General features: G+C 54.5%; 6 protein-coding genes across 12 annotated transcripts; 3 read left to right on the forward strand and 3 right to left on the reverse strand.

The window, feature by feature from the left end:
• Positions 1-87: 87 nt before the first annotated feature.
• On the reverse strand, positions 88-4,256 carry LOC125993807 (hippocampus abundant transcript-like protein 1). Of its 2 annotated transcripts, XM_049762726.1 has the most exons (12): positions 4,112-4,256; positions 3,355-3,447; positions 3,204-3,266; positions 2,994-3,121; positions 1,935-2,049; positions 1,647-1,865; positions 1,441-1,554; positions 1,293-1,364; positions 1,102-1,214; positions 928-1,025; positions 715-857; positions 88-570 (listed from the first exon to the last, which is right to left on the reverse strand). In XM_049762726.1, exons 1-12 carry the CDS (start codon positions 4,175-4,177, stop codon positions 349-351), a joined length of 1,446 nt encoding a protein of 481 aa, XP_049618683.1. In that variant the 5' UTR covers positions 4,178-4,256; the 3' UTR covers positions 88-348. The 2 variants fall into 2 exon arrangements, with proteins under 2 accessions (XP_049618683.1, XP_049618684.1); XM_049762727.1 differs by lacking the exons at positions 3,204-3,266; positions 3,355-3,447 and having other exon boundaries at positions 4,112-4,245.
• On the forward strand, positions 3,903-8,746 carry suds3 (SDS3 homolog, SIN3A corepressor complex component). Of its 6 annotated transcripts, none has more exons than XM_049762747.2 (13): positions 3,903-4,079; positions 5,028-5,179; positions 6,601-6,670; positions 6,785-6,840; positions 6,958-7,029; positions 7,371-7,390; positions 7,467-7,623; positions 7,682-7,777; positions 7,866-7,927; positions 8,011-8,032; positions 8,206-8,311; positions 8,374-8,458; positions 8,525-8,746. In XM_049762747.2, the coding sequence occupies exons 2-13, from the start codon at positions 5,062-5,064 to the stop codon at positions 8,621-8,623; spliced, it is 963 nt and encodes a 320-aa protein (XP_049618704.1). In that variant the 5' UTR covers positions 3,903-4,079; positions 5,028-5,061; the 3' UTR covers positions 8,624-8,746. The 6 variants fall into 6 exon arrangements, with proteins under 6 accessions (XP_049618704.1, XP_049618702.1, XP_049618703.1 ...); XM_049762745.1 differs by lacking the exon at positions 3,903-4,079 and adding an exon at positions 4,100-4,243; XM_049762749.2 differs by lacking the exon at positions 3,903-4,079 and adding an exon at positions 5,262-5,419 and having other exon boundaries at positions 4,736-5,179.
• A 1,123-nt stretch (positions 8,747-9,869) lies between these two features.
• hspb8 (heat shock protein b8) lies at positions 9,870-12,867 on the forward strand. The gene is made up of 3 exons (XM_049762791.1): positions 9,870-10,356; positions 11,486-11,549; positions 12,448-12,867. The coding sequence occupies exons 1-3, from the start codon at positions 9,978-9,980 to the stop codon at positions 12,614-12,616; spliced, it is 612 nt and encodes a 203-aa protein (XP_049618748.1). The 5' UTR covers positions 9,870-9,977; the 3' UTR covers positions 12,617-12,867.
• Positions 12,868-13,477: 610 nt separating this feature from the next.
• On the reverse strand, positions 13,478-15,292 carry nudt18 (nudix (nucleoside diphosphate linked moiety X)-type motif 18). Its single transcript, XM_049762757.2, has 6 exons — positions 15,128-15,292; positions 14,939-15,049; positions 14,773-14,875; positions 14,528-14,651; positions 14,231-14,352; positions 13,478-14,160 (listed from the first exon to the last, which is right to left on the reverse strand). Exons 1-6 carry the CDS (start codon positions 15,290-15,292, stop codon positions 13,775-13,777), a joined length of 1,011 nt encoding a protein of 336 aa, XP_049618714.1. The 3' UTR covers positions 13,478-13,774.
• Positions 15,293-16,021: 729 nt separating this feature from the next.
• sdhaf1 (succinate dehydrogenase complex assembly factor 1) lies at positions 16,022-17,286 on the forward strand. Its single transcript, XM_049762795.2, has 2 exons — positions 16,022-16,160; positions 16,575-17,286. The coding sequence occupies exon 2, from the start codon at positions 16,730-16,732 to the stop codon at positions 16,976-16,978; it is 249 nt and encodes an 82-aa protein (XP_049618752.1). The 5' UTR covers positions 16,022-16,160; positions 16,575-16,729; the 3' UTR covers positions 16,979-17,286.
• Positions 17,287-18,603: 1,317 nt separating this feature from the next.
• LOC125993796 (bile salt-activated lipase-like) lies at positions 18,604-21,556 on the reverse strand. The gene is made up of 11 exons (XM_049762697.1): positions 21,305-21,556; positions 21,044-21,163; positions 20,532-20,729; positions 20,280-20,410; positions 20,072-20,179; positions 19,885-20,008; positions 19,636-19,822; positions 19,356-19,559; positions 19,092-19,289; positions 18,884-18,991; positions 18,604-18,804 (listed from the first exon to the last, which is right to left on the reverse strand). The coding sequence occupies exons 1-11, from the start codon at positions 21,540-21,542 to the stop codon at positions 18,729-18,731; spliced, it is 1,692 nt and encodes a 563-aa protein (XP_049618654.1). The 5' UTR covers positions 21,543-21,556; the 3' UTR covers positions 18,604-18,728.
• Between the last annotated feature and the right edge of the window lie 735 nt (positions 21,557-22,291).

Raw genomic sequence — 22,291 nt, forward strand, 5'->3', positions numbered from 1 at the left:
TTTCATTTATGATCCTAGGAGAGACAGAAAATATTAGTATTGTATTTAGGTCAGTGGTAAAAGAATTACTCTTGAAAAAAAAAAAAAAACGTTTGTTTTTTTATTATTTTCACTATATTACAAATGTCAGTTGTGCATTTTGCAGTTTTGTTCCAGCCTTATATTTTCATTTTAAGGCATTAGAATAAACAGAAAGTTGCCAACGGTAACCACGATGTGGCTACCGTTGGCGTGTAGTTTTTACACGTCTGACGTGTAAAAAAAAAAAAAAAAAAAAAAAAAACATCGCCGATAAAGAGAATTGGCACATTTTGGTCAGCTCCCGACTGGCCGAGGGCGGCCTGTCAATCACACGCCGCTGTCCCGCAAGAGCGGCTCGATGTCGTCGGCGTGGCCGGGAGGCGTGGCGGGCGGGCCGGCGGCGGGCAGACCCGCGCTGCCGGGCCTGCAGTCCGAGCACGTCCGGATGGCGGCGGCCGGCGCCCGCTCCTCGATGAAGGCGGCCACAATCAGCGCCAGGACCACGGCGCAGGCGCCAAACAGGAAGGGGGGCCCCGGAACGCTGGACTTCTGCAGACGCAGCAAAATCTTTGCATTTGTCAACATCATCTGCCAATCGACCAATTTGGCGACTTGATGGCCATTCGGATTCCTTGATTGGCCGGAGGTATGCGAGCGCTGCGTGTGTCGCACGTCTGGTCCGTGCATGCGTACCTTAATGTGTTGCGCGTCCCGTCCTTCTGCAGTCTGCACGTCGCTGAGCTCCACATTGAAGAGGAAGAAGATGAATCCGTACAGAGCGGGGCCCAAACCGTTGCACAGACCCCGGATGCCTGTGATCATGCCCTGGACCACGCCTGTGCAAACACGCATGTAGGTTACAAACACACACACACACGTATACCTCCCGACCCACGCCACAGAGACCTTGCCGGTCCGGGGCGGCGCTGTGCGAGACCAACGCCGAGACGGCCGGGAAAGTGATGGAGGACATGGCGGCCACCGTGCCCGCCGCCCACATCATCCTGGAAGATGAAAAGGTCTGCCACGGTTACCACGGCGACACTGCAACATGGCGGACCCATTCCCCAAATGACTCACCAGGGCTCTGAGCCAAATGCGTACCAGGCCAGCTGCAGGAGCTGGAAGGTCAGACCCAGCAAAACCGTCTTCTTGTTGCCCAACGTACGCATCAGCACGCCCAGGAGAAGCGTCTTCAACAAACGCACGCACGCACACACACACAGTTTGCCTTTCGACTTCCGCTTCCAACAATGTGAACGGGGACACACCTGCGCAATGATGGACAAGATGCCCACCATGGCGATGAAGGCGGCGATGGCGGCGGGGGAAAAGTCGATGACCTGCAAAGGTGCGTGTTACTCGTGAGAAGCGCACGTCGTCCTCGTGTTTTGTGGAGTAGCGCGTGCGTCTTTGGACCTGTCTGAGGTAGAGGAAGAAGCTGGAGTACTGGCCGGCCTCCGGCAGGTACGACAGGAAGACGGCCACGCAGATGAGCATGACGGTGGAGTCTTTGCCCACGCGGCGCAGCGACTAGACAAAGGACAACGGCAGCTCCCCGTCAAGGTCCCGCAAGGAGAGAGAGAACGCCGCCGCCGCCGCCGCCATGGCTGCCGCCGACTCACGGCAAAGGGGTCCGCCTGCTCCCAGGAGAGCGGGAAGCCCCAGGTGGCCGGCCGCATCTTGTCGGGCAGCGACTCAGGCACCGCCAAGAAGACGAAGGCGATGTCGGCCACCGAGATCACCGTGGCGATCAGGACCACCAGGCTGTCGCCGTAGCGCGCCGAGAGGTAGGCCCCGATGGCGGGGCTCGTCACCAGGCTGGCGGCGAACGTCGCCGACACCTGAGAGCCGGGCGCACGCACGCACGCACGCGTGAGGGTGGGTCCGGGCCCAGGCGGAGGATGCCTTACCAGGCCGTACGCCGTGCTCCTCTGACGCTCGTCGGTGATGTCGGCCACGTAGGCGAAGATGACGGAGAAGGTCACGGCAAAGACTCCCGACACGGCGATCAGGGCAAAGTACCACCTGGGGACACGCAAGGACGACTTTATCACGCCGACGTGGACGGCTTATTTGGAACCGGGCCTGCCTAGTGGGTTTTTTTCCCCACACTTCCAGCAGTACCTGAAGGCACCGATTTCCAATCACCCATTGGAACCTCAGCTGGCCGCTATATAAGCGCAGACAAAGAGCAGCCGTGGCCCCATTTGGTCAAGTCCGGTTTCAAATGGCAACTGGCCAGTCCAAGTGTTTGAGCTGCTCTTTGGCAAGCAGACCTTTCTCTTTGCAGGAGACCTCTTGGCTGCATTTGTTTGTCCAAAATCCACCAAACTGCTAAGTTTGAAATCACTTGTTAGCCAAACCGCTAACTTCTGCTAATACTTAGTGTCGAGGGCTTTGAGTTTGTCATGTATTCAATTGCTAGCATGCTAACATGATCTTATGCTTTGAAGGGGAAAATCTGAAGGTTATGGATGTGAATGTTGCGATGCTAATGCTAGCCTATTGCTTGAGATTGATGGTGCTGCGGTATTTTTGGTCCAGGCAGGCAGGCAGGCAGTGCGGGTGCCTGGCGTTGGGACAGCCGGTCGGTCCACTGTTGAACCTGAGCCCATGATTCGGTAAGAGACTCGGCAGGCCCTTCTCTCCTGCTTCCGCACACGTGGGAAGAACGAGTGACTTTTTGCTGCACCGCTGTGGATGGGCTCTTCTCGTTTCTCTCAATGTAGCTCCTCCAGTTGCATGCTAGCACGTTCCATTCAGGAGCGAGGGGGGGTCCAAATGTTTTGGGGCAATCAAACGATGGGAGACTCCACTAAGCACGACGTTGCAAATTCCAAGCACCCGCTTGCTTTTTGTTCTACTGGCGCCCGCTGCCGCCGCCGCCCGGGGATCAGGCTCCCACATGATGGCCGCGTGAGGATCACGTGACCCTCGGCAGACTGGGCTCGCCGGCCCGGCAAACTCACCGGGGGCTGATCCTCATGAAGGGGATGGGCGCGCACGTGAAGAACACCGTCATCAGGAGGAAACGCTTCCTGCCCCAGACGTCGGACAGGGCGCCGATCACGGGAGCCGACAGGAATGACAGAAAGCCCTGAGATAGGCACAAATACTTGCGTCAACGCACGCACGCACGCACGCACGAGTTCATCTCAGCAAACCGGACCAGCGCTCACTTTAACACCTTGCACCAGTCCGTTCATGAGGAACGTGTGCTGCGGGAAGGTTTCATGAAGAACCTGAAAGCATAAGCGCCAGCAGCAACATCGAGTTACCACCAAAGCCTAGCCTAGCCTCGACGCTGCCACGAGTAGGCGAGTGTCTCACAGTCAGCATGGGCGTGGTCAGCAGTCCCCAGGCAAAGAACTCCAAGAAGATGACAATGACGGCGTGCGTCACCTTGGCTCGGCCTCGCCCGTGCTGCCACCCGAAAAACAAGACAAATCCTTTCACTTCCTCCCCGTTGTTGTGACCCACTTCCCATTGACATCTATCATCTCTCCTGGTTTCCCTTTCGTGCCTTGTAATAGCCGCAAGAGAGGCTCTGGTATATTGTTGCGTGGGACAATTTTTGTTTTTGCTACGAGCAGTCTATGGGCAGTCAGTTCAATGCGCTTCCAACACAAAGAGAATCGTTTAAAACAACCACAGGACCTTCTGCGAGCGACATGCCAACGCACAGAACAAAACGCCGGAAGCGGAAAGCATCAATAGTTGCTATGTTTTCACACAGCGGCCCTGACCACACATAGCAACAACCTGAATAATTGACACTGAATCACTGTTTTGTTTTCTTTGTTTTTAAACCTTCACCTTGCACAACTTCACAATGACGTAAGAAAAAAAAACTTTGCTATGACGTCACCGACGACGGAAAAGACAGGAAGTTGGTCTGTTTACATTGTTGGCGTCCCAAATGTGTCGAAGATGCTCGCAGGTCGCCGTTTGACGCAAACGAGAGAGGAAACCCTCAACTTGATATTTTTTCCTGTAGTCTGCTTGATTCGCCGCCATTGTTGCTGGCGCCCGCCCGCCCGCCCGCCGACATAAAGGTTAGCCGTCGAAATTGAGCTAAAGGGTTTACCGAGCTCCGGACCAGCATGACGTCGATATGGTTCGACTCGTCGGCAGCGACCTTGCCCGCGATCATCTCACATGTTGGAGCATCGCCGCCTCGGGGTGTCCGCGTCTCTTCCAGCGTGTCAGCTCGTCGGAGGTTTGGCTTGGCGTGGCGTGCCGTCCGTCCGTTCCATCAACCAATCGCTGCCCCTACCGACCGAATGCAGCTCGCCGCCGGAAGTGCGGTGCCAGTGGCCCCGCGAGACTCGGCTTGAGCTAATCACGCGTTGAGGCTTAACGCCGACCACGCTAGGAAGAATTACGATCAACTTTCCTTGTGTGACTTAACAACACAAGACGACGTTGATACGATTCGACGCTCTCGCTCCCGCCAGCCTGTCAGACGTTAGCCGTCGCGTCATCACGAGCAACAAAACGAAAGGAAACGAAGGCCAACTCCAACTGGTCTCAGATCAGCCCGTGCTGTTTGTTGCCGGAGCGGCCGGGCACACCGAAATCACCAGAGTCGGGAAAGAAAATAGAATCCATATTTTGAAATTGTCTTTATTTTGTTCTCTTATGATTTTGTAATAAATGGCAACGCCAGTCAGGCGAGCGAAAGCAACATGTTTTGAGGGTGTCCAAAGATACGCCTGTTTTGAAGTTTAGTTGCGAACGTGAAACCGTGCCTTTTGAATGCGATCATACCAACGAAAATGGCTTACTCCACACCAAATAAGGAGTTTCTATTGAAAGCAATCTCACATTTTCCACGTCTGCCACAAAAGCGCTCCGTTTTCAAACAGGCTTTTAAGTGAACCGCTTGTCGCTTGAGGGTCCGCTCCGCTTCGGAGGCGCTGAACGGCGTCGCTCGCGCACACAAGTCGTCGCCACCGAAAACGCGAGTTTGCTTTTGAAGCCGTTCTTTTGTTTACATTCAGACACACGGCTAGGGGGTCAAAGGAGCAATTTCCCATGGCTTCCACCGCCGCTTTGCTTTCGACCGCGGTGGATTACTACAACGACGAAGAGGAGCTCGACAGCGTTGACGACGACGACGAGCGCAGCTTTCGAGGGAGAGACTCCGAAGAAGGTAAAAAGAGAGAACGGACTGACATACTGGGAGGAAAACAAACAGCAACGACAACGGCACCCTTCTCTGTCTCGCTCGCCAGGATCACACGCTTTGCCCCATTTGCTGCTCAACTATTGCCCCCTCTACTCCGATTCGTGGTTTAAGCAATGCCGATGACGGTGTGTGTTTGGAAATGTTTTGGACGGCGGGATTCCTGTCGAGGTGTAGCGCCATCAGCTGGCTTATGCTAACAGTCGGGTATGCCTTTCATTTCTAATTGTGGTGATTAGGGCAAAGTGGCTAGCTAACCTTGTTACATATCATCGCCGCGTCCGTCCGCGTGTCTTGTTTAAATTGTGTTTCTTGATAACATAATTGCTAAAGTAGGCGTTAGCGGTTAGCTCCACAAGCGGCTAGTAGAGTACACCCCTTCCCCTCCCCTCCCCTCACCACACCACACAGCTATATACACACACACACACACACACACACACACACTCACTCACTACTCACACCACAACACTCATTGATTCCAAAGAGACGCGAGGACATTGCGGTGAAAGGCAAAATAAAGAGACGGGACGACGTCAAGGACGATGAGCGCTAAGCCAGGTTCGCTCTCAGAACTTCACGCACGCACACTTTTGCTTTGGGTGGCCCGTCGAGCCGCTTTCGTGTTGAAATGGAAATGCTATGCCACCCCCACAGCCGTCCTTAAAACAGCTGACCGACCGAGCTAACTCGAGCTAGCACTACGAAGCTCTACGAGCTCGTGTCATCTTCAAGCGTCATTAAAATGTCGTGCAAAGCGAGTGCAAAATTGTTTTGTCGAACTGAACTTGACTGGTACCAGTTGGCTTTCGTAGACAGACAGGCGAACAAGAAAAAGCCGGCTGGCCGGCCGGCCGACCGGCCTGCCTGCCTGCCTGCCTGCCTGCCTGCCTGCCTGCCTGCCTGCCTCTCCTTGCTTGCGGCAAAAACAGAGAGCTTCCTTGTCACTTGCCATTTCAAATGACGGCCGAACCGAGCCGAGCCGCAAACCCCCTCGTTCCGTGACTGGACTCTCGTTTGGTTCCGAGTGCCAGGCGCAAGCCTTCTTGTCTGCAGACATGAAAGTAACGATTGATTCTGCACAAGGGGTGTCGAATGAATCTGAATTTGGCCGTGGTTGAATTTGGCGCTCAAGCTTGCAGGGGGGGGGGGCAAGATTGCCAGCCGTAGCTTGTTAAAACACATACGAAGTACAGCACAGTTAAGTGGCATTTGTAGCACGTGTCAAAATGGCATCGGAGCTAACGTAAATTTCCAGCCAATGTCAAGGCTTAGCTTCGGGACAACCATCTGGTTTTTGCGCTCAATTCCAAGCAATTAGTCCGCTGCGAGCCGCCTTCACAAGATTCCCCCCCTTCTTCTTCTCCTCTTGTCGACGTCCGTCGCAGACACAGAAGACGCCAGCGAAACGGACCTCGCCAAGCACGACGAAGACGACTATGTGGAAATCAAAGAGCAGTACGTCTTGGGCCGGAGCTCCTGGCAAGCTGTTTGCGTTGGACGGGTTAGAGGTCCCTCACCTGCTGTGTGTGTGTGTGTGTGTCCGTGTGTCCGTCCATCCATCCTCTACAGAATGTATCAGGACAAGCTGGCTTCTCTGAAAAGACAACTGCAGCAATTGCAAGAAGGTGCTTGTTTGTCCAGCCTCTTTTAAATGTTGATTACTAACTGAAGCAGACAAAACCAGTGTTAAAAAAAAAAATCACCTATCCTTTTTTTTTTTTTTTTTTTTTTTTTTTTTGCAGGCACTTTGCAGGAGTATCAGAAGAGAATGAAGAAGTTAGATCAGCAATACAAAGAGAGGCTGCGCAATGCAGGTGAGCCACGAGCCGTTCCGAGGGAGGCCTCCTCGCTGATTCTTCGTTTTGTTTTCAATGTCCCTTGGCCATCCACTACCAAAAATACTCTCGTATCCGGTTGTATATTTTCCAAATTCGACAGCCTTAAAATGCCACAGGTGTCAAACTCCCGGGCTGGGAGTCAAATCCGGCCCCTGACATAATTTCATGCGGCCCGTGAGGGAGAATCACCTGCGTCGACTTGGCATTTCTTGCAAATTGTCTTGACTTTTAACAACACCGAGCTGAGATATTGGGAGATTTTTTTTTCTTCTTTTTTTGGGGTCATGACAACGACGTTGCTGTTTTGTGCTTTGCAGATCTCTTTCTGCAGCTGGAGGTGAGTTTGCCCGCTCATAGGTCAAGGCCCGCCCGCCGTGTTGTACCCCGTGGTGACCCACCCGCATGGCGTTCAGACGGACCAGGTGGAGCGAAACTACATCAAAGAGAAGGAGGCGGCCGTGAAGGAGTTTGATGACAAGAAGGTGGAGCTGAAGGAGAACCTCGTCGCCGAGCTGGAGGAGAAGAAGAAGTTGATTGAGAACGAGAAGTTAACCATGGAGCTGACTGGCGGTGAGGTGAAGATTTCCAGCAGGTCTTTGCAGCATTTCATCTTCTTCTCTTCATTCAGATTCCATGGAGGTCAAGCCTATCATGACGCGCAAGCTGAGGAGAAGACCCAACGACCCCGTGCCCATTCCGGACAAGAGACGCAAGCCGGCGCCTGATATCCTTTGCCTGCCTCGTGCGTCGGACTCGCGCCACTACCGTTAGCCTTTTTTCAGCTCGGCTCAGCTCACCTTAACTGTCGCCACCGCAGCTCAATTATTTGCTCACAGACGACCAGATCATGGAAGATCTCCGAACATTGAATAAGGTGGTCGTCATCCCCGAGCTACGTAACCCTTTTGCCCTTTGGCCTTCATAGCTCAACGTCTCGCCGCCGTTTTTGTCTTGCAGCTCAAGTCGCCGAAACGAGCAGGTACGGGCCGACTCGCAGCGGGACCCGCGTCAGCTTGGGAGGGGGGGGGCAGCGTCGGGCAATTGTTCACTTGAAACCATTTTGATACCAGTAGAAAGCCCAAATCTCCACGAGTGAGCCACCCACCCCATTACACATCTCTGTCTCTCTCTCTCTCTCTCTCTGCCATGCAGCGTCGCCGTCGTCTCCGGTGCGCATGCCCTCGGCGCCCGCCGAGTACCCGGCGCAGCGCTTCGAGGCTCGCATCGAGGACGGCAAACTGTACTACGACAAAAGATGGTGAGTCCGCTGCCCGGAACTTCCCCCGGAGGCTCAACAGTCTTTGCGTTTGCTTTCCCCAGGTACCACAAGAGCCAGGCCATCTACCTGGAGTCCAAAGACAACACCAAGATCAGTTGTGTCATCAGCTCAGTGGCCACCAATGAGGTGGGTGCTCCCTTCTCTTTCAAAAAATTAAAAATTAAGCTCGTGTATTTTTGTGGTTGTGTGTAGATTTGGGTGAGGAAGACCAGCGACAGCACAAAGATGAGGATCTACCTTGGACAGCTGCAGAGGGGAGCCTTCGTCATCCGGCGGCGGTCGGCAGCTTGAAAAGAGCCCCCCCAGCCAAGTGTTAATTGTACATTCGCCCAAACAAACGTTGGTTGTGGTTATATAAGTAGGCCGTCCATCTGATTTTTATTCCCTTTTGACAAATAAACGAGCTCAAGCCAAGCAGCGTTTTCCTCATTGAAGGCTTAGGGTTGTTTGGGGATTTTTCCATTCAATTGCAATGGCGTCAACTTTTTTTAGTCGATTTTTTTCAAATCAAAAAATGTCAAATGTTTTTACACCTTTAAGAACATCAATTGAGAATTATATTTTGATGTCATTTTTTTTCCCATTTCATTTTGATGCTGTGTAAAGGGGAAGAATTGTCGAAACAAAACAACGGCCTGAGTTGATCAAAAATCCATTCAAACCCTGAAAGAACCTGTTACGAGAAAACAAATGTTTTTAAAAATGCTAGAGGGAATTCTTGCTAGAAATTGTAGTAGTGGTAAAGAGAAATGATGCTAAAATACAACACAACTTTATTTCACGAGCTGCAACTGTAACAAGGCACCTTAAACATCTCGTATTCAAAAAAACTGTACTGGCCAAATCGTGGCGCTGTAGGTGCGGAGCTGCGGGCAAGTGGGGGTCCAGTGTATTGGGCACCATCTACCCATCCATCCATCCATCCATCCATCCATCCATCCATTCATCCATTTTCTGTACCGCTTAGTCCCCACAGGGGTCGCAGGTGTGCTGGAGCCTATCCCAGCCGTTGTTTTTGAAATCCACCCAAAGAAATGCTGTGGTACACCAAGAAAAGGTGCTTCTTTTCTTTCATTTCACCAAAGTAAATTTGGAGTTTTGCAAAGAAAATGGATTATGGGGGGTTTTGACGGTGACCCTGATTTTCTTGTATTCGTTCCGCTGACATGAAATGGGCGTGCGTCACCCGCCAAGATGAGCACAGCTTCTTGTGGAGGTGGAAAAGGCAGCGTGCGTGCGCGCGTGCGTGCGTGCGTGGCGCGGTCATTTGGGCGCGCTGACTTGATGGTCTTGACATGGTCTTCTATTCTGGCCGGCGTGACTCATTTCCGCCAAAGGGCCAACGCTGTCAAAACCAGTTTGTTGCCCGCATGTCTGATCTGAGAACGGCGTCGAAGGGGATGGGAGGGTGAGCGCAAGTGGGCCAAGTTGACGGCCAAGGCGTTCTCGGCGAGGTTCGAGGGCTTTGGAGAACGCCTGCTGGTTGGGTTGGGGTGGGGTGGGTGGAGCGGAGCCCCTATAAAAATGGCGCAGCCAACGGGGCTGGCCATTGGCTCCTCCTTTTTGTAGGCTTCTCCGGACTTGGATGGCGATGCGCCCGCAACCGCTCGACAAGTCGCCAAACTTCTCTTGACTTGCATCGGACATGTCGGAGGGAGACTTTTACGCCGTGGGCGGGCGCCAGAGGTTTCCGCGCGACCCTTTCGGAGAAGCGATGACCTCGCGCTTCCTGGCGGAGGACGACTTCGGCATGCCGCCCTTCCCGGACGACCTGTCCATGGACTGGCCAGACTGGGCCAGGCCGGGCCGGCTGGGCTCCCGCCTGGGCGGCGGTGGCGGCGGCTTGCGGGCGGCCTTCCCCGAACGCCGCCGGCCCCAGTCCGGGCCGTCGCTCTTCGAGCCCTCGTCCGCCGCCGCCACTGCCGCCCAGGCGGGGGACCCGTGGAAAGTGTGCGTGAACGTGCACAGCTTCAAGTCGCACGAGCTCAACATCAAAACCAGGGAGGGATTCGTCGAAGTGTCAGGTGAGCAACATCTCAGTCTGTACTTGTTGCTTTTGCTGGAGTTTGGCCACGCCTTTCTCGTCAAAGTGCACCATCGCTGCGCTGCGTCATCATCCGTCTACAAGTGTATTCTTTTTGTCTTTGTTTGTGTTTTTTTTTTAAACATTCGCTCTCATCGGAAACCATTTGAAGGAAAACAAATCGTGCCTTATATTGACCTTTTGGGAAGTTTTACAAACGATGAAAGAAGTCATTTTAGGGAAACTTCCCATTTATTCTTGCCATCATCGGTTACAGTTTTGTCATTTGACTTTCCAGATTGTCATACATTTTCTCATTCTCACAACATATTGTCATTTTCGCTCATTTGTTGGACTTGCCATTTCATTGAATGAATATTTTGCGTGAGTGTGGTTCCACGGGCCTGCCTGCGGCGGGCTGGCAACACGTGAGATGACTCATTGCAAGCTGGCATTGTTTTGCACCACTACAATTTCGCAACCGGTGACAGCGAGCATGTCGACTTCTCGGTGGCGGCGGTGACTGCATGTCCAGCGTTGTCTTCGGCTGGAACTCGGACACCTGTTGCGTTGCATTCCTCGAGCGTTGCTGTCGCTCCCCCGGCGGCGAGCCGGATTTAGCTCCGAGCTGAGCCAAGCCGAGTCGGACAAACAGCCCGCTGCCGTCAAAGCGCCGGACAGAATGTTCCGGAAGTGACCAGTTGTTGACGTTGCGCTCATGGAGTTCAGGCGCACGGGGGTTAGAAATGGGCAAAGTTCAATGCTTTGGCCAATTCCAGGTACCGCGTCATATCCAAGCCCTGCCCCCTTCCATGATTGTGCGAGCGGTCGGCTGGGTCAGTCAGCAGCTGTCGCTTGGGGGGGGGTGGTGGAGCGCATGACGGCCGGCCGCCCGGCAGCCCGCTTAGAAACGGAAGACCCGATCGATCCTGATCGATTGGAGCAGCATCGGTCAGGAAACCTTGGCCTAGTCTGTGATTCTACTTGATTCGGGTCAAGTCATGCCTGAAAAGAAAGTCAGCCATTTTGTCTTTCCTGCCAAAACAAAACAAAATACGAACCCCATCCTGAAATTTGCACCTTCAGTGTTCTGTGTTCTCTGAGCACCGCGCTTGTCTTTTTCCCTGCAGGAAAACATGAAGAGAAGCAGGAGGAAGGCGGCATCGTCACCAAGAATTTCACCAAGAAGATCCAGTGAGTCGCATTTTGTGTGGGTGCATGGCGTCAAACACGTGCAGCTGAGTAGCGCGCGCATAAGACCAAACAAAGAAACAAGCAAACAAAGAAACAAACAAACAAGGAAACAAACAAACAGCTATGTGTCAATAGGGCCTGCGTGGACGGGCTGCTAAAATTCCCCTTTGTCACTCGTGGCAGCGTCAACAAACGACTTTCAACCGCGCAATTGTTGACTTTTTTCCCCAAGTGGCTCGCCTGATGTGCACGTCGCATCGCGGCCAACGCTGGAACCCGCGTTGGCACGTTCGCCTTGCCAAGTGAGAAACGGCTCATTGTGCCATTTGGCTTTCAACTCGAGGCGCGTACAAAGCGCCCGCCCGCCCGCTCGCTCGCTCGCTCGCGTGGAGAAAATGAAAAGAAATCGAGCAAAGACAGCAAACAAATTGTAGCGCTTGGAGGTTGTGCCATTTTCCATGTGTTCTGTTCGGCTTGGCGGTCAAGCCCATCTCAGGGAAGATTCATCCAGCCTCAGCTGTCGCTTGGATGGCCCCCAATTCGCGACTATAAATAGGCGAGTGAGGTGATGTTCCCAGCGGAGCGTCTGGCGCCCCTTTCTCCGTCCTCTCCACTCCTCTGCTCTCCTCACTCTCGTCTCGGCCGTGATGGCCATATTTGGCAAAACCTTTTGCGCGGATCTCCCGCTCTAACGTTTTCAAGCCCGTTTTGGGAATGCCGACAACTTTGTCGCCGTACAATCAGAGCGCCGCCAAGTGCTCAAGTTTGGAGTTGATGAGAAACAAAGTCCATTTTAGAAGCACAACAACATTTTGCCATGTTTCCGTGCTGAGCTCAAGCGCGTTTTGTGTGTGTGTGTGCGCGTGCGCCCCCCCCCACCACCACCACGCACACACAGGATCCCGACGGACGTGGACCCCCTGACGGTGTTCGCCTCGCTGTCGCCCGAGGGCGTGCTCATCATCGAAGCGCGCCAGACGCCGCCCTACTCCCTCTTCAGCGACAACGCGCCGCCTGAGGAGGACGCAGACTCGGCCCTTAAGCTCCAGGAGGCGTCGGTGCACTAACGCCAAATTGACGCACCCCGCGCGACCTTCTTCACCTTCAGCGTGGTTGCCCAATAGCCTAACGTATCTCTTGACGCGCTGATCAGGGGCAGCTTTTCAACCAAAACGAGAACTTTGTACATTTTGGTTGTCGTTTGACCGGCGCTCCACCTAAGCAGTCGGACACGTTGGCAAATCGTCATGAATGCTCTCTGTTCACGTTATGCATGTCTTTTTTTTTTTCAATAAAAGCGGATGTATTAAAAGTATAATCGAAGTATCTGCCATCATTATCGCTCAGTACTGAAAAGGAAAATAGAGCGTGAAGAAGCCACGCCCAGAATCGAGCAGGAAGTCAGCACACGGGCAGCGCAGGTGACACACACATGCACACCGTCATATGTGGGAATCGAACTCATGGTGCCTGCACACAAGACAGACAGGCAGGCAGGCAGGCAGGCAGGCGGGTGTCGCCATCCCCACAGCGCAGGTGAGTTCATTCCTCCTTCATCTGCCCCCGCTCGCTCCTTTACCATGCGGCGCAAACGGAACCTAAGGAGCCGTGCTTGATGGCAGTTGTGTTTGAGGAAAGCTTCCTCTGTTTCCAAGCAAAAGGGCTCTCAAGAAGTCGTCCGACACGCTTGTCACGTGTTGTGAAAAACCAACACAAACTAAAAGAAGCGAGTTTGTGGTCTCGCTTTTATGGCCCGCCCCAGTGATGCGTCGAAAATGGGTTTTGTTGCGGTAAACTGTAATCGTCGATGTGACCAGCAGAGGGGAGGTTCCATTGTTTTCACTCATGTTGGAAGTCAGCCATACGGAACGAGGAACACACACTTCCGGTTAATGGCGTTGTGTGAAAAATAAAGTTAGAGCGCAAGCTCGTTGTTCGAGACAAAGTTTAGTCATTGTGAAAGATGAACAACACACTTTTCCCCTCAACGTGAGCAAGAAGACAAGCGAGGAAACGTGATCACAAAGCTTGCACACATTTTTCCAAGACTGTCTTCACATTTTTGTCTGTGAACATGCAAAGTTGCTGTATTGATTGGAATGAATTGTGCTTGAAACATGCAGAGACGTCAAGTGGACATTTATTAGGCCCGCCGGCGGCGGCAGCAGCAACGGCGGGAGGGACATCAGCTTTGGCGCCGGCCTTCACGTGGCCACTGGCGGTCATCAGTAAAGGCTGTGCATGGGCAGAATGGCAGCCGTGGCGCTCTTCTCCAGCAATTTGTCCCTGAGCCCGGGCGACAGGACCCGGTGCCAGACGTAGCGCGGGTTCTCCACGGGCGGCGGCCCCCGGGCAGGCGGCGCCGGCGGGATCCCGGTGCCGTCCTCCCGGCGTGCCACGCCGTCGGGCTGCAGGGCCACCAGCGTGTTGAAGCACACGCCGTCCGTCTTTCCGTGTTGCCGTCCGTCATGCTGCAGGCTCAACACGCCTAGCGTGTTGACGTTGTGCTCGTAGTACGCCGACGGCACGGCGTCCCGCGCCACCGTGTCGGCCGCCCACGTGACGGCGTGAGTCTTCAAAGCCGCCGCCGTGGGGAGGTGGGGCCGGGGGCCTGAGGGACACGGCATTGACCCGCCTCAATGGCGGCAAAAAGGGCTTCCCGATCCGCAGGGGGGTCCTACCTTTGACCAGCAGGAGCCAGACGTTGGAGTCGGCGCTGAAGATCAGCACCAGCCTCTGGACCACGTGGCGGCAGCCGGTGTCCAGAGGCAGAGTGACGGGATGCCAGGCGTCGCGGCGGTACCTGAATGGATGCCGAAACCGGCCCGAGAGAGAGAGAGAGAGAGAGAGAGAGAGAGAGAGAGAGAGAAGAGTCAAAAGGCGACGAGCGCCAGGCCGCGAAGGGTCCGAGTCCAAAAGCACGACGACTCGGAAGCGAGTCCGAGAGCACTTGGCTCGTAAACGCAAGCGGGTCTCACTTGAGCCCCAAGTCGATCAGTCGCAGGATGTCCCGGCCCCTCAGCGGGAGAGGGGCGCGTCGGTCCCACCAGGTGGCCTGGAGAGAGTCCCGATCCGCCGACAGCAAAGTCTTGATGCTCCCACCTGGAAAGGCAGACGGGGGAAAAGGCAAGGCGAGCGTTGGCGGCGCGACTGGGGCGGCGCCGCGACTGGGGCGGCGCGACTGGGGCGGCGCGACTGGGGCGGCGCGACTGGGGCGGCTCACCCGTGATCTCGGCCAGGAAGATAAAGCGGATCCACTGAGGTCCCTGCTCCTGGATCAGCAGCAAGGTGATTGGCCGGCACTCAAAGCCCGCCTCCTCCTTCACCTGCACAGGGAGCTGATTGGCTGGAGTCGGCGCCTTGTTGGCGGTGGCGACGTTTGCACTCGCCTCTCTCCGCAGCGCCTCTTGCAGACTCTCGCCGACCTCCACCCTCCCCGCCGGCAGGTACCACTTCTTGTAACAGTCCTGCTTGGCCTCCTGGACCATCAGAATCTCCTCCTGTCGCACACAAACATTTGGGTAACGACGGCGAGGCGAGCGGCGGCGTTGGCCTTTTTGCCGGCGTGCATCAGCCACCGTGTCGTTGAAGATGACGGCGCACACGATGTAGGTGACGTTGTTCCCGAGCGACGCCGGCTTGCTCTGCTCCAGGCCGATGTCGCACGGCGCCACCTCGCAGCCGAGGCCGCCCAGCAGACGCTCCACCTGCGCCTCCACTTGCTCCGCCGCCATCGCCTCCATGTGACGCACGCCCGACGGCCCGCCTCACGGGCCTCCCGTCGGCCGCTGCCGCGCGCCTCTGATGGAGAGCAGCGGAGTTGGGCCACGTTGGCAAGCTATTTGTTTTGAATGAAACCTTCCCTGACCACTATGTGGTCGTTTGCAAAGGCGCAGAACGCAAAGTAAAAAGTCTCATCATTTTTAGTTCGTTGTGATCAAAAAAAACAGAAGGATACTGTAAATATCATAATACGTTCAATGTTATTCATGTGTATGCAAACAATAATTTCCTAAGCGACTCGTCAGTGGCCTTGCCTTCTTTTCTTTCAATCCTCTTACTAGCTGAAGTGCGCGCCGCCGCCGCCGCCGCAAAGGGTCAGCGAACTGGAAAGTCAATCATTACTATCAGATGAGATGATCGGCCGCCGGCATTTAGCGAACGCAACATTTCAGTAAAGAGTAGAAAGACTTCCACGGACCTGATTTTCCGCTTGGTGTCAAATGTGCGGTGTTTTGACATTTGAGACGTCATCACGCTACCGGACGTACATTGGCTTTCACCTTCAAGTTTTACAAAACAACTTTTATGTGCTCTTGTTAGAGAATCGGAGACAACTGTGTGTGTGCGCGTGTGTGTAGGAGGGGAAGCGGTGGAAATGTGATATCGCGTTGTTTCGACGCATGTCCCCGTCTTTGTCCAGCGAATTCGAAGCTAGTGGCATTTTATTTTGAAAGAAGGAATCAGAAGTACGTACGTGTGCTCTCATTCTCAACATGCCAACTTGGCTAGGCTAACGAGTGAGCTAATGACGAGAAGGCCGTCTGTCCTTTGGACGCCAACTCAGTGACGTCGTCAAACTGCTGACTGACAATCAAGCGGCGAGTTAAAGTAAGTCGTTGCTGTGCCTGACGTCTGTTTTGTTTCTTTCAACAAGTCAATTCGTTTTCTTGAGGCATTTTGTGATTGCATGCGCGTCTGACACCTTCTCCTTCCCGACATTCTTAATTCGTCGCTCATTTGTACTGTATGTTCTTCTCGAACTATATCACGTACAAACACACGAATAATGTCAACCTGACATCCGCTGATTCGTCATCGCGCGATTAGTTTGGCGCCTATTGCTTTTCAGGATGTGTCCCCATGTCATTGAAAAGAAAGACGAAGCATTGAGCAATGATTAAAACGATTGACTTAAATCTTGTCCGGACTGGCCGTTGACTTGGCAGACTCAGTTACCATGGTTACCCAGTGAGCATCCTCACCGCTTTCTAGCATCCGAAATTGTTTTGTACTTCCTGTCAGCCGGCCGGCCAGCCAGCCAGCCAGCCAGCCAGCCCGAGCTCACCTGGGTCGACTGAGGAAGCGTTCTGGGTCGAAGCTTCGCTGGACATTTGAGACCTTTGCCCTCACGCCCGGTGGCCGCGGGTAGCTTCTGGCGTCTTCCGCGGGCATCGCAGATGGCGCGGCACAGCAAGCTGCAAACGCAGGTCTTGGCCCTGTACCGACAGTTCCTGCGGGCCGGGCGGGACAAGCCGGGCTTCCTGCCCCGCATCCGAGACGAGTTCCGTGAGAACGCCGGCATCAAGAAGACCGACGTGATGCATATCGAGTATTTGTTCCGGCGAGCTCAGCGGCAGCTGGAGCAGCTTAAGGACGTCAACACCAAACAGCTGGGAACCTTCGCCAAAAGCAAAGAGCGCAGCTGACACCCACCGGTTCTATGCCAGAGCCAGCACCTTTGACGTTGCCGACGTGCGCAACGTCTCAATGCACCACCGTCTGTCTGCCTTCAATCTGCATGTGAACGAACGTACGTACGTCTCCACCGACGCGCAACTTGACACGACGTGACGAAATGAGAATAGACACGCCGACATCCTGCGTGTTGTGCTTGTTCAGCTGCGTCGTGAGCAGTTTTCCAGACCAAGTTCACCATCATGTTGTAGTGGGACGAATTTTAGATCGTGATGTCACGTGAAAATGGTCACATTAAAACGTGGAATACTGAAGAGGAGCTTTGTTGTTCTCCCTTGTGTTGATTTATGTTGAACTTTGAAGACAAACTCGTGAAATATTTTTTTCCCAGTTTCTATGTGAGAGTCGAAATCGTACTCATCTTTGACAAATCCAAATGGGATCGAGTTTTGAAAACGTGCTCCACGGCAATCGCTCCCATCATGGCAGTGAGACCGCGCGGACGCCAGGTGGCGACAGAGCTTTAGCTTACAGCTAATGAGCACCAGCAAGACGACGAAGAAGAAGGCGGAAAAGTGGGAACAGGAAAGCAATATCGCCGGGACTCACCTGCGTGAAGCTGGCCCACCAGCCCACGCAAAACTTCAGGGAAATAGTTTGTTTCGTTTGTGCCGTCCCGTAAAAAGTTTCGTTTGTGCTGCAACCTTTTTTTTTTAGTTATGAAAGATTATTTTATAGGTCATCCAGAGTTCACCCAGCCCCCGCCCCCATCTGCACCAAATGAACCCAAAACGGGTGTGGAGTGAGTTGGGCAGAGTGACGACATGCTAGAAATTAAATGTGTAATAGCTACGAAATCTAGTGGTAACGCAAACGAACGGTAGCCATTTTGGGTTCATTTGGAGCAGATGGGTGAACTCTGGATGACCTATGCAATAATCTCTCATAACTAAGAAAACGTTGCAGCACAAACAAACATTTTTATGGCACAAACCAGCACGAACAAAACAAACTGTTTTCCTTGAATTTTGCGTGGGGTGGGGTGGGGTGGGGGCCAGCTTCACGCAGGTCCGTGACTCCCATTGTGTGCCTATTGCTTATGTCACTTTGTTGTTGAATATGTGGACGGGCGACGGACAAATGGGGCTCTTGGATTTTTTCCAGCAGGTAAATTCAAATTTGCACGGACGGTGAAGTCTCCCTCATATGCCGAGCGTCAAACGACGAAAAGTCGAGTCAAAATATTCTTCTCGACATCTCCTGTCGAGAAAGACCGCAACAGCGGCCGTGCTTCAGGGCTCCATTGTTTTTCTTCTTCTCATTTGTCCCACCTCACCCGCAGTTTGGCTGCTAACGCTGAGCATGACCCCTGTGCAGGTGACGCTGCTGAGGTGGCTGACCTCGGACAGCCCGGAGAACCGCAACCTGCTGGCGGCGGCCACCCGCCTCGCTAAGCGGCTGGACGCCTACAAGGTACGGCCACACGCCCGCCCGCACGCCTGCGTTCGCCAAGAACACATGGGCCAAAAGAGAGCGCTCGGGGTCCTTGAAGGTGCCAGTCAAGACTTCAATTTCTCTACTACTGATGAATTGATGGGTCGACGCGGACATCTTTGAAAAGTGGCGTCACTCCTCCTTTCACTTCAAAGGATTTTATTGGATTTGCTGAACGATCAAAGTTTGATCGGGCAACCTAGCGCCTCGTAGCTCGTCGTCTCGCTAGCCGCTCAAAAGGCAGTCGTAGTCACGGGTGCATCGGGATCACGCTGGCCGCGCTGACGGCAGGGCGCCGTACGTCTCGGTCCAGTAGGCGACGTAGCTCTGCCTCAGGTCGTAGCTGGCGAGACAGAGAGGAGAGCACGTTAGCGGCCGCTATCGACGGGAACTCGGCGAGTGAACGGCGAGTGAACAGAGACCCGACGGACGACTTGCTCATCTTGTGGTTGATGGTCAGGAAGGGACGACTGGTTTTGCCAAAGGCGGGCCACGGGACCGGAACCTTAGTGTTTCCTTGACTGGGATCGCTGGATACCGACCGGGGAGACACAAAGACAAAGAAGGAAATACTTGACTTGACTTGAAATAGGAGCGTCTCAACCACTCTGAGGTCGGCTACCACCGTACCCGGTCTTGGCGAAGTTGGTCCAGTACGCAATCATGTATCGGGACAGGTCGCGATGTCGTGGGAAGTAGATGAGCGGCGTCGCAAAAGGCTTGCCAAAGACGTACTGTAGGTCCTCGCTATGCTCCGCCTCCACCCAACGGGGGAAGCCCGGAATGCGCGTCTTCATATTGAACAGGTAGGAGAAGGTGCGGCCAGCGCTGAGGGACAAAAACGGGCTCAACTCGGGCAACTTTTCAGCCTCTGGCAGCCCCTTGGGGACTAACCCGCTTTGGTTGGCGTGGAGCTGAAGCGCCGTCTGGGTCGGCGCCAGGAACAGGAAGTCGGTCTCGATGTCAGCCACCGTCTTCTTCACCGCCGCCGGATCCGGGGCCGAGCCCCAGTGGGCGGAATACACGCGGAATGCCGATTCCACGGCCGCCGTACCTTTTTCTTTGGTCAGGCCCATCAGGAGCCCCCTCACGTCCTCCCTGACGACGGCGACGACCAAGATTTGGCTTAAGGTTTCATCTTGACCCACATCGGTCGGTACGGCATGGGGCTCACACGGTGGTGTTTGCCTTCCTGCGGTTGATGGAGGGCACGTCGACGCCCGCAAAGATGTGCCCGTCCATGGAGTTGACGCCGGCCATGTAGTCCACGTCGGCGGCGTTGTGAAAAAGGCGAGCGGGCTGGTCGGGGAGAAAGTCGCCGTCCACCACGGGGGCGTGTTCCAAGAGATCCATGACCACGCCTACAGAGGCCGCGGAGGAGCTTTAACCTCGCTGAGGAGGGGGGGCACCCGTCCGTCCTCACCGTTGCCCAGCAGTTGCAGGATGTCAATTTTTCCCGCCATGGTGAGACCCACCGGGTCGGTCATCTTAAGACACGTCAACATCAGGTCCTCGTCGCTCCGGTAACAGCCGACCTTACGGGCGATCTGCAGCAAACGGCCATTGTGTGATCGCCGATGAGGACAAAGAGGAAGTGATGCGTTGGCTACCTTCTTGGTGATCGCCATGGGTTTCCTCTGCAGAGCCCAAGGACTCAAGGCCACGCCGCACTGAGTGATGGCTCGCCGGAACAAACCTTTACTGTACGGGGACAACATCTACACGCACCACCGCGGTCACTTAGCATGGCGGCTAACGATATCATCTCTCTTTTCCTGGCCCAACCAATTCAATTTGTCTAAGGGTTAGCGAGGCCACCTGGAAGCTGACGCTGGCGGCCCCTGCCGACTGTCCAAATATGGTGATGTTGTCCGGGTTTCCTCCAAATGCGGCGATGTTCCTTCGCACCCAGGAGATGGCGGCGTGCTGGTCCCACAGACCGTAGTTCCCTGAAGTACACACACACACACACACACACGTGCGCGCGCCAGTTACCTCGACATGCCCAGGCTCCTCCTCCGCGGCTCTCCAGTGCATGCGTGAACGAACGATTTGCAGCCATTTGCGCACCTGGCATGCGAGCGTCTCCGCTGCTGAGGAAGCCCAAGGTTCCAACGCGGTAGTTGGCCGACACCACGATGACCTTCCCGCGCTCGGCCATTTCCTTGCCGTCGTACAGCGAGTCTCCCAGGATGGCCAAGTCGTTGGACGCCCCCAGCAGGAAGGCCCCTCCGAACAGGTACACCATGACGGGCAGGTTGGACGACACTGACCCGCACACGCAGGACCGTTGACTTGGGCGACCACCTTGCACGTGGGTGTGCGTGCGTGCGTGCAAGTGTGCGTGCAAGCGTGCGTGCTTTTATGAACCCGGTCCTCAGCATGTCACCAGACGCGAGGAGCTCTCGTGTTACATCACACGTGGCCTGTGCTGTGAGTTCGATTCCCGTATATGACGACGTAGTTGTGCCTGTGTGCGGCGCGATTTCTGGAATCAAATCTGGCGTCACACCAGATACGTGACACGGCGGCGTCCGACGTGACGAGGTGCAAGAGCTGACGTGATGTGAGTGGCTACGTACGTGTGCTCGCTTGAGGCACAAAAATGTTGAGGTAGAGACAATCCAGGCTGCCGCGAGTCTCGGTCTGCAACAGCGACACCTGCAGGCAGCGCTCGGCGTACTTGTTGGCCTTCAGCACCCCTACGCACACAAATGGCGAGCGTTTTGGGGGCGAAGCGCTTGCTTCAAGTTCTGCCGCGGTTCGGGCAAGAGGAGCAAACAAACATTTGTTTCCTCACGCTCGAAGACGAGGCGGGGCTCCGGAGAGGTCCCTTGACCTACCGTCCCATCCTGGATGGGGTTTCGGTTTCTCCCACAGTCCGGGTCTGGCGGCGAAGGGGATCCCTTTGAACATGTCCACGGACGTGAACAGTCCCGTGCGTTTGTTGGTACCCTGAACGCTGCCGCTCTCCGTCTGCACCACCCTCAGGTGCGCCCGCGCAACCTTTGCGGACGACACCGACGAGAGGGAGATGCTCATCAGCACCAGCGACAGCGACAGCGTGGTGGTCACACTCATCTTCAGCTTTGTCTTCTCTCACGCCCGCCCGCTCGGCGGCGGCTGCCTTATATAGCCGCCGCCGGGCTGGATGGGCAAGCAAGGCGTGCGCCTGGATACGCGCGGGGGCGGGCTGACGGGGTGGGCACCCGAGGTTAAGGTGACAAAGCCGAACGCTCGCCCAAAGGCCAAGTCGGGTCAAGTCCCATTTCTTTGTAGAGTTCCGACTCACGGAAACAGGCTGCGCGTGGTGCTAAACATTAACCATGTGACGCGCCAGGCGGTATTTTATACATACATACGTACGTACATACATACATACATACATACGTACATACATACGTACATACATACGTACATACACATATATATACATACATACATACGCTTTTTTTTTTTTATTTTGCCGTCAAGTGACACGAGGACGTGGGGACGAGCGCAGATGCTGCTACTTTATCGGTCTCTAGTCAATCATTACACGTGGTCGCACACTTCTATTGGATGCGTGCCGATATTGTTATCGCCGTCAAACAAAATGCATCGTGTGCACACGCAAATGTGGGTTTGACCATGTCCAAGTGTCCTCGAGCAAGATGTTAAATCCTAATTTGCTCCCAGTGGACCTGGCAGCGCCTTGCGTGGCCGCAGTGTCCCGTTAGTGTATGTGAACGGGCCAACGTGAGGTTTTGTAACGCGAACATCAAGTGCATCCACATGAAGCGCTATCAACTTCCTTCCTTCCTTCCTTCCTTCCTTCCTTCCTTCCTTCC

This window comes from Syngnathus scovelli, chromosome 3, assembly GCF_024217435.2.
Source record: "Syngnathus scovelli strain Florida chromosome 3, RoL_Ssco_1.2, whole genome shotgun sequence".
Classification (NCBI taxonomy): domain Eukaryota; kingdom Metazoa; phylum Chordata; class Actinopteri; order Syngnathiformes; family Syngnathidae; genus Syngnathus; species Syngnathus scovelli.

Excerpts from the sequence above, each read along its gene's own strand:
- hspb8 (XM_049762791.1), top strand. The coding sequence starts at position 9,978 with ATGTCGGAGGGAGACTTTTACGCCGTGGGCGGGCGCCAGAGGTTTCCG. Across the intron at positions 10,357-11,485 it reads GGGATTCGTCGAAGTGTCAG|GAAAACATGAAGAGAAGCAG; the intron begins GTGAGCAACATC and ends TTTTCCCTGCAG. Across the intron at positions 11,550-12,447 it reads AATTTCACCAAGAAGATCCA|GATCCCGACGGACGTGGACC; the intron begins GTGAGTCGCATT and ends ACGCACACACAG.
- suds3 (XM_049762745.1), top strand. The coding sequence starts at position 4,128 with ATGACGTCGATATGGTTCGACTCGTCGGCAGCGACCTTGCCCGCGATC. Across the intron at positions 7,624-7,681 it reads AACCATGGAGCTGACTGGCG|ATTCCATGGAGGTCAAGCCT; the intron begins GTGAGGTGAAGA and ends CTCTTCATTCAG. Across the intron at positions 7,778-7,865 it reads GAGACGCAAGCCGGCGCCTG|CGCAGCTCAATTATTTGCTC; the intron begins ATATCCTTTGCC and ends AACTGTCGCCAC.
- sdhaf1 (XM_049762795.2), top strand. The coding sequence starts at position 16,730 with ATGGCGCGGCACAGCAAGCTGCAAACGCAGGTCTTGGCCCTGTACCGA.
- LOC125993807 (XM_049762726.1), bottom strand. The coding sequence starts at position 4,177 with ATGATCGCGGGCAAGGTCGCTGCCGACGAGTCGAACCATATCGACGTC. Across the intron at positions 1,555-1,646 it reads AGCAGGCGGACCCCTTTGCC|TCGCTGCGCCGCGTGGGCAA; the intron begins GTGAGTCGGCGG and ends TCCTTTGTCTAG. Across the intron at positions 1,026-1,101 it reads GCATTTGGCTCAGAGCCCTG|GATGATGTGGGCGGCGGGCA; the intron begins GTGAGTCATTTG and ends TTCATCTTCCAG.
- LOC125993796 (XM_049762697.1), bottom strand. The coding sequence starts at position 21,542 with ATGAGTGTGACCACCACGCTGTCGCTGTCGCTGGTGCTGATGAGCATC. Across the intron at positions 20,411-20,531 it reads CGGAGACGCTCGCATGCCAG|GGAACTACGGTCTGTGGGAC; the intron begins GTGCGCAAATGG and ends TGTGTACTTCAG. Across the intron at positions 18,992-19,091 it reads ACCAACTTCGCCAAGACCGG|CGATCCCAGTCAAGGAAACA; the intron begins GTACGGTGGTAG and ends GTCGGTATCCAG.
- nudt18 (XM_049762757.2), bottom strand. The coding sequence starts at position 15,292 with ATGGAGGCGATGGCGGCGGAGCAAGTGGAGGCGCAGGTGGAGCGTCTG. Across the intron at positions 15,050-15,127 it reads CCGTCATCTTCAACGACACG|GAGGAGATTCTGATGGTCCA; the intron begins GTGGCTGATGCA and ends TGTGTGCGACAG. Across the intron at positions 14,876-14,938 it reads AAGAGGCGCTGCGGAGAGAG|GTGAAGGAGGAGGCGGGCTT; the intron begins GCGAGTGCAAAC and ends CTCCCTGTGCAG.